Genomic DNA, 10061 nt, shown 5'->3' on the forward strand with positions numbered 1-10061 from the left:
TGGCCTGACACAAAGGCGAGATGACCTTAATTCATCATTTGTAACCCATTAATATTAATACATCTATTGGGTAAAGACAATTTTGCAGATATAACACAAAAACAGAGTGCCTTGGGGTTAAAATTCAGGAACCCGTTAAGGGACATTTGAACAAGAACACCTTGGACTTTGAATGTTATCTTTAGCGTTAGTTTGAAGCATACACATTTTCATAGGCATCACAATTAATAAGGAAATATTATCGTTGACATTATTCTCACACTTAAATTCAATACTTATGTCATGCCTCAGCTTTCATTCAGCCTCGAACGTATGCTTTAACATTAAACCGTGCATTTAACTTATCATTTAGCCTCAAAAACTAGCCTTAACTTTCGACACAAACGTAAGTATTAATATAGCCTAAACATTTAAGCATTAGCTTTAAACTCAAACGTTAATATTCTACTTAGCCCCAAATTCTCACCTTGACCGTAGTCTTAAACTTAGGTTTATGATTATCCCGTGCCATTATGCTCAACGATACCATTAACCTTAGCCTCATCCTTAGCCTCAATTAAGCTCTTAACCGAGGCCTCAATTTTAGCCTCATCCTTAATACATTATGTAGCCTCAAATTAAGTCGGACTATAAGCTTCAAAAATTATTATTGAATTCCCCTAAAGCATCAACCAAAGTCTACAAAAATAATTGATTATCTGAGTCGCTTTAGGTTGAATTATAAATAGCGGTTAAGAAAAACTTTTGCAGGAACTTTTTATAAACGAAAGGACGACGGACGGCTGAAGGCCAACGGAACTTCAATTGATAAACAAATTAAGAAAAGAAAATCATAACAACACATGGCAGATATTTGATTTATATGATTTATATAAACAGCGTTCGAATGTGCAGTACAAAATTACAGCTCAAATGTTTTTGTCAAAGATTAAATAAGAATAAAACAAAGATTTTGAAATTACAGAAAAGAGTTGCAATAATATTGTTGAATGTCAGAGATGTCCTTACTCCTTCCAGAATACTCTTTGGAAAATTAAAATGGATGCCATTATCAGACTTTCAAATTTTTAGAAAAATGGTTCTCTGTTTTAAATTTTTACACTGTGAATCATCTAATACTCTTACAAATATGTTTTGCTATGTAAGTAATGTTAATTTAAGAGCAACCAGAGCTTCTGTTTCCAACAAATTATATATTCCAACAACAAAAACAAAGTATGCCAAACGTTCCTTCGTATGTACTTGTTCAGTCCAGTGGAACGAAGCAAGCAATGCCATAAGAGACTCTAGTAGTGTTATAGTTTTTAAAAGCAGATATCTGCAGGATTATTTCTCTCAATCTTCACCTTACCAGATATACACCAGTATTTTATATTCTATATGTAATTATGGTCGAAAATTTTCAATCAAAACTTTAATAAAACTGACTAAATTGTCTCATTTTAATACACACTATACTAGTGTATATCTTGTCAATTTTTACCATGTGCTATATTAGCATTGTGTGTATATTCCACTATAATAGTGATTTAACCATGTTAATTAGTTACACTTGTGTGATATACAAGTACTCACTATTTAAGTTTTACGATATGCTAAATTTTAAGTTCTATTAACTGTGATATTTGCTTACCTTATTATATTGATACCTTAAATTGTATTATGTTTGTACAGATAAGTTCGAAAGCTTAGTATAAAATCCAGTTCAAAGGTATGTCTGTCAAAGATTGATCCTACTAACACTGAAACTAGTGGTCTTTTTTTGCTATTGTGTCTATCTTTGTGAACACTCGGTTCATCGCGAGCACGCTGTTATCCCACAACTTTTTGTCCACTCCTTTTTGAAAGATTGACAGCTTCAGCGATCTGGATCGCGAGTTCCCTTTTCCTTCCATCATTTCGTTTATGAAGTTTTCCCCGTCTCGGTTCTCGTTCCAGCTATATCGTTTTCTAGCATGCGTAGTCTTAAGGCGTTTACTTTTGTCAAGACACACATCGCTGTCACTGTCCTGCACGTGGACGTTAATTGCCGTTGATGTTGATGGAACGTTGAAAATCCTTGTATCTTGCGAAACGCCAGGTTGTTCTTGAGTGTTTTTGTCTTCCAAATGGGTGACATGTACGTCAACCACCTGTTGAAACGGGATCAGCTGAGGTTGGCTGGTGTCGAGAGCGTGCAGTAATTCGATAGTGGGAGGTATGTCATCACCAGATAAGAAATGGAAGGAACCATTTTTAATGGTTTCTTTGACTGCTCTTGCTACTTCCGTCGTTTGCGTTGACGAAGCTTTGTTGACTTCCTCCTTTAGGTCTGTTTTTACGGTTTCAATCAGTTTTTCGGTAGTTTCCTCGTAGTTTCTCATTTCATCCCTTATCAAATGTCTTATGTCCTCGTACATCGTTTCCCGAAACATATCCATTTTGATTGCCAGGATGTCCTCCATAGTTTCCGGGGAAACATAATCATCTGAAACAATGTAGATATATATACTTACAATGCTTTTAATGCTGTTTTAATGAATTATTAATTGGAATATATTGCTTAGGATATGAAAATTTATCCTAGTAACCGAGTGTACCACGATGCGGTTGATGATAAGATTACATTTCGGTGTCTTGTGCTATTCATTCATTAAATCAAGTTGATATTTATCATGTAATCTTCACCTTTAGAAAGTTCACATAATTTATTGACCCTCTTATCCTTGTAGTTATTACGCAGCTGCATTAGTCAATGTTGGGTGACGTTAAAAATGACGACCTCATTTTATTACCTTATTGGATGATTATATATGTTTGAAGCCAATTAATGTGCTTGATGAAAACATGATCTTTGACAAGCTTTATGAATTATCATTTCCAATGACAGTGTATATCTTTAGAAGATAGATAGTAGCGAGATACTTGATGGGTATGTAAGGGCGAAAATGCATATAGCTGTATTTGTATTGAATTATGTAAATGTATTGCAGGAAGATTGACATATTTCTTCATGAAACTTAGCTGAATGTTTGATAATGTACTTACCACACTCATCATCCGTTCTGTCCATGGCTGTTAAAGAAATGAAAAACAAAATATTTAATAATGTATTTTGGTGTCGTGTTACATCAGCACAAACGGTTAAACCATTTAACATTGACATTGATGTCTTAATCTAAAACATTAGCCTTAACATGGCTAACCTTAGATATAAACTATAACGTGATGTAAGCCCCAAATCTCATTCTTAATTCTAGGCACCCATCTTAGCAATGACCTTATTCTTAAATGTTAGTCCTATAATGAGCTACAATCTTTAGCATTAAGCTGTTGTTTAACACTAGCCTTAAACTTAGCCTTTACACTTGACCTCAAACCGTAGCCTAATAATAAACCTTAGAATCACCCTTATCACTATGCTATGATTTTAGTCATAACATTAGCCTCCAGTCTTACCCTTAGCATTACCCTCACATCTTAGCCTTCACATGGGCCCCAATCACTAACTACGACTTCGGAGGAAAATTTGTCATTACTTGAAAGACAATAAAATCCTTATAATAATAAACAATAACACCTGCATCATGATTGTTTTCTTTAATGCCAACTACTTAACACATCAAACTGAAATTAGCCATGGGCGACACAATTAAACTTATTACTCAGCACGATGTTAAGGTCAATACTAAATGCAACTTACCTTTCTAGCCTTAACGTCGACCTTAGCCTAAGCCCTAGCTAGTATTAACCTTAATTAGCTTTAGCCGTAACCTTACCCTTAACCTTAGCCTTAACGTTGACATTATCCTGAACTTTAACCTAAGCCTTAACGTTGACCTCAACCTTAACCTAAGCCCTAGCTAGCTTTAACCTTAGCCTTAACCTAAACCTTAACCGTAGCCTTAGCCTTAGCCGTAACCTTAGCCTCACGGTTAGCTTCAGCCTCAAACACGCAGCAAGATTTGTAAAGATATTTAGCATATTTAGGATTGTACTTTTCTTAACTTATTTCATGAGATATTAAAGGGGGACACACTGTACTTTCGAGTCATATTTTTTGTCATATTACGTCAATGGTGGTAATCTATATATCATGTGGTGGTTGTTCTCCAGGGACAAGGAGAATGAATTATAATACCAAGGGAAGTAACTCGTACTGTACTTTCATTAGTTCTTAAGCAATTAATGTTCATTTTATTATTATCATCATATACTAATTATTTATATACATGTATATAATTATTATGTAATTAAATTGTTATCATTATTATTTAAACTGTTAAAAGTATGACATTTGCGTTGTATTCCTCAATCTAATATGTCACGCCGACACACCGGTGTAGTGATAATACCATACTGACACATCGGTGCAGTAATAATACCATACCGACACACCGATGTAGTAATAATACCATACTTACATACCGGTGTAGTATTAATACAATACTGACACACATGTGTAGTTAAAATACCATATTGACATACCGGTGTAGTAATAATACCATACTGACATACCGTTGTAGTTATAATACCATACTGACATACCGGTGTAGTGATTATACCACACAGACACACCGGTGTAGCCAGTGTAGCTAAATTACCACACCGACACACCGGTGTAGGTAAATTACCATAATGACACAACTTATACTTATTTCTTAGCATTATAATAAAAGAAATGCTAAATGTAACTTACCTTAGTGTTTAGTGGTTATGTTAATAGTTGATATCGGAGTGAAGAGGAAATCAATCTGAAAAAAAAGATAACAATTCCATGTATTAAAATTGTAGAAAGCGTTGTTCAGGTAATTAAAAATAAAATAACATTTTTCAAAACGGTTTATATATATATATATAGCATCTCGGCTTCTTCATACATTTGTTAATACGTAAGGGATGCAAACTGTACATACACAGATTAGAACTAATTTGCGTCAATGTCGGCGAGAGTAATGAGGCGCTGCTTCCAAATCTATTACACATCACTGAGTGTTAACCCTAAGAAATAAACTTAATATTAATAATAGCCTTAATCATAGACTTTATTTTAGCCTTAACCTTAACCTTAGCCTTAAAGTTGACCTTATCCTGAACTTTAACCTTTGCCTTAACGTTGACCTTAGCGTAAGCCCTGGCTAGCCTTAACCTTGGCCTCAGCCGTAACCTTACCCTTAACCTTAACCTTAGCCTTAACGTTGACGTTATCCTGAACTTTAACAATAGCATTAACGTTGACCTTAACCTTAGCCTAAGCCCTATCTAGCCTTAACCTTAGCCTTAACCTAAACCTTAACCGTAGACTTAGCCTTAGCCTTAGCCTTAGCCATAGCCATAGCCTTAGCCTTAGCCTTAACCTTAACCTTAGCCTCACGGTTAGCTTCAGCCTCAAACACGCAGCACGATTTGTAAAGATATTTAGCATATTTAGGATTGTACTTTTCTTAACTAATTTCAGGTGAAATGCAAGGGAGACCCACTGTACTTACGGGTCTTTTTTTTTCGTTTTATTACGTCAATGGCGGCAATCTATATATTATGTGGTGGTTGCTCCCCGTGGGAGAAGAATAATGAATTATATATACCAAGGGAAGTAACTCGTACATTACTTTCATAAGTTCTGATGTAATTAAATCATCTTATATATATATATATTAATGTTCATTTTATTATTATCATCATATACTAATGATGTACATACATATATAGAATTAATATGTAATAAAAGTGTTATTAGGGTTAGGGTTAGGGTAACCCTAACCCTAACCCTAACCCTAACCCAATAATAACATAATGACACACCGGTGTAGTTATTATACCATACTGACACACCGGTGTAGTAATAATACCAAACTGACACACCGGTGTAGTAATTATACCATAATGACACACCGGTGTAGTAATAATACCATACAGACACAACGGTGTAGTTATTATATCATAATGACACACCGGTGTAGTAATTATACCATACTGACACACCGGTATAGTAATAATACCATACAGACACACCGGTGTAGTTATTATACCATACTGACACACCGGTGTAGTAATTATACCATACTGACACACCGGTATAGTAATAATATCATACAGACACACCGGTGTAGTAATAATACCATACTGACACACCGGTGTAGTTATTATACCATATCGACACACCGGTGTAGTAATAATACCATAATGACACACCGGTGTAGTAATAATGCCATAATGACACACCGGTGTAGTTATTATACCATACTGACACACCGGTGTAGTAATAATACCATATAGGCACACCGGTGTAGTAATAATAACATAATGACACACAGGTGTAGTTATTATACCATACTGACACACCGGTGTAGTAATAATACCACATGACACACCGGTGTAGTAATAATAACATAATGACACACCGGTGTAGTTATTATACCATACTGACACACCGGTGTAATAATAATACCATACTGACTCACCGGTGTAGTTATTATACCATACTGACACACCGGTGTAGTTATTATACCATACTGACAACCCCGGTGTCGTTATTTACCATCGACAACAACCCGTGTAGTTTTATACCATACTCACAAAAAAAAAAAACCACCAAAAGCCGGTTTAAGTAATTGTAACCATAATGGACACACCGTGTATTCTTAACCATAATTGACAAAACGACGGTGTAAGTTATTAACCATACTGACACAGACAGACACATCCGGTGTATTAAGAAGAACATCCAAAGACACCCCCCCAAACCGGTGTAGTAATAACATCAGAATACTGACACGCCGTTGTAGTAATATACCACCACCCAGCCGTTGATTAATAATACCCTAATGACACCCCGGTTTAGTATATTATACCCTCGTATAACCTACACACCGTGTAGTTATTATCCATAATGACACCACACTGGTTTAGTTTCATTATCACCATCGACCACCGTGTAGTAATAATAACATAATGACACACCGGTGTAGTTATTATACCATACTGACACACCGGTGTAATAATAATACCATACTGACTCACCGGTGTAGTTATTATACCATACTGACACACCGGTGTAGTTATTATACTATACTGACACATCGGTGTAGTTATTATACCATACTGACACACCGGTGTAGTTATTATACCATACAGATACACCGGTTTAGTTATTATACCATACTGACACACCGGTGTAGTAATAATACCATACTGACAAACCGGTGTAGTTATTATACCATACTGACACACCGGTGTAGTAATAATACCATACAGACACACCGGTGTAGTTATAATACCAAGCTGTCTTACCGGTGTAGTAATTATATCATACAGACACACCGGTGTATAAATATACCATACTGACACACCGGTGTAGTAATAATACCATACAGACACACCGGTGTAGTAATAATACCATACAGACACAACGGTGTAGTAATAATACCATACAGACACACCGGTGTAGTAATTATACCATACAGACTCACCGGTGTAGTAATGACATAATACTGACACACCGGTGTAGTAATAATACCACACAGACACACCGGTGTAGTAATAATACCATAATGACACACCGGTGTAGTTATTATACCATACAGACACACCGGTGTAGTTATTATACCATAATGACACACCGGTGTAGTTATTATACCATACTGACACACCGGTGTAGTTATTATACCATACTGACAAACCGGTGTAGTAATAATAACATACAGACACACCGGTGTAGTAATAATACCAAACTGACACACCGGTGTAGTTATTATACCATAATGACACACCGGTGTAGTAATAATACCATACAGACACACCGGTGTAGTTATAATACCATACTGTCTTACCGGTGTAGTAATTATATCATACAGACACACCGGTGTATAAATATTACCATAATGACACACCGGTGTAGTAATAATACCATACAGACACACCGGTGTAGTAATAATACCATACAGACACAACGGTGTAGTAATAATACCATACAGACACACCGGTGTAGTAATTATACCATACTGACACACCGGTATAGTAATATTACCATACAGACACACCGGTGTAGTAATATTACCAAACTGACACACCGGTGTAGTTATTATACCATAATGACACACCGGTGTAGTAATAATGCCATACAGACACACCGGTGTAGTTATAATACCATAATGACACACCGGTGTAGTAATAATACCATACAGACACACCGGTGTAGTAATAATACCATACAGACACACCGGTGTAGTTATTATACCATAATGACACACCGGTGTAGTAATAATACCATACAAACACACCGGTGTAGTTATTATACCATACTGTCTTATCGGTGTAGTAATTATATCATACAGACACACCGGTGTAGTTATAATACCAAATGACACACCGGTGTAGTAATAATACCATACAGACACACCGGTGTAGTAATAATACCATACAGACACACCCTAACCCTAACTCTAACCCTGACACATCTTATACTTATTTCTTAGCATTATAATAAAAGAAATGCTAAATGTAACATACCTTAATGTTTAGTGGTTGTGTTAATAGTTGATATCGGAGTGAAGAGGAAATCAATCTGAAAAAAAATAACAATTCCATGTATTAAAATTGTAGAAAGCGTTGTTCAGGTAATTGAAAATAAAATAACATTTTTCAAAACGGTTTATATATATATAGCATCTCGATTTCTTCATACATTTGTTAAAACGTAAGGGATGCAAACTGTACATACACAGATTAGAACTAATTTGCGTCAATGTCGGCGAGAGTAATGAGGCGCTGCTTCCAAATCTATTACACATCACTGAGTGTTAACCCTAAGAAATAAACTTAATATTAATAATAGCCTTAATCATAGACTTTATTTTAGCCTTAACCTTAACCTTAGACTTAAAGTTGACCTTATCCTGAACTTTAACCTTTGCCTTAACGTTGACCTTAGCCTAAGCCCTGGCTAGCCTTAACCTTGGCCTCAGCCGTAACCTTACCCTTAACCTTAACCTTAGCCTTAACGTTGACGTTATCCTGAACTTTAACAATAGCATTAACGTTGACCTTAACCTTAGCCTAAGCCCTAGCTAGCCTCAACCTTAGCCTTAACCTAAACCGTAGACTTAGCCTTAGCCTTAGCCTTAACCTTAGCCTTAGCCTTAGCCTTAGCCGTAACCTTAGCCTCACGGTTAGCTTCAGCCTCAAACACGCAGCAAGATTTGTAAAGATATTTAGCATATTTAGGATTGTACTTTTCTTAACTAGATTTCAGGTGAAATGCAAGGGAGACCGACTGTACTTACTGGTCTTTTTTTTCGTTTTATTACGTCAATGGCGGCAATCTATATATTATGTGTGGTTGCTCCCCTTGGGAGAAGAATTATGAATTATATATACCAAGGGAAGTAACTCGTACAGTATTTTCATCTGTTCTGATGTAATTAAATCATTATATATATATGTATTAATGTTCATTTTATTATTATCATCATATACTAATTATGTACATACAAATATAGAATTAATATGTAATAAAAGTGTTATTATAATTATTATTTAAACAATTTCCAGTTTCATGTCAAAAAAAGGTGTGAAATATTAGTGTTTTAAACTGGCATTATTATGATTTATATATTCCTTAATAATCCACATATTATGATATTGATCGAAGATACGTTAAATTATACACCAATTAAGCACATATACATTCCTGCATTATAAATTAATGATGAAATTATGATGAAAATAAGGGTTAGGGTTAGGGTTAGGGTTAGTGTTAGGGTTAGTGTTAGGGTTAGGGTTAGGGTTAGGGTTTAGGGTTAGGGTTAGGGTTAGGGTTAGGTGTAGTTATTATACCATACTGACACACCGGTGTAGTTATTATACCATACTGACACACCGGTGTAGTTATTATACCATACAGACACACCGGTGTAGTAATAATACCACATGACACACCGGTGTAGTAATAATAACATAATGACACACCGGTGTAGTTAGTATACCATACTGACACACCGGTGTAGTAATAATACCATACTGACTCACCAGTGTAGTTATTATACCATACTGACACACAGGTGTAGTTATTATACCATACTGAC

General features: G+C 35.5%; 1 protein-coding gene across 1 annotated transcript; it reads right to left on the bottom strand.

Moving 5' to 3' along the window:
* Window positions 1–886: 886 nt before the first annotated feature.
* Window positions 887–8542, bottom strand: LOC117320691. The gene is made up of 4 exons (XM_033875205.1): window positions 8488–8542; window positions 4679–4733; window positions 3028–3054; window positions 887–2467 (listed from the first exon to the last, which is right to left on the bottom strand). Exons 3-4 carry the CDS (start codon window positions 3050–3052, stop codon window positions 1749–1751), a joined length of 744 nt encoding a protein of 247 aa, XP_033731096.1. The 5' UTR covers window positions 3053–3054; window positions 4679–4733; window positions 8488–8542; the 3' UTR covers window positions 887–1748.
* Window positions 8543–10061: the final 1519 nt, after the last annotated feature.

This window comes from Pecten maximus, unplaced genomic scaffold (genome assembly GCF_902652985.1).
Source record: "Pecten maximus unplaced genomic scaffold, xPecMax1.1, whole genome shotgun sequence".
NCBI lineage: Eukaryota > Metazoa > Mollusca > Bivalvia > Pectinida > Pectinidae > Pecten > Pecten maximus.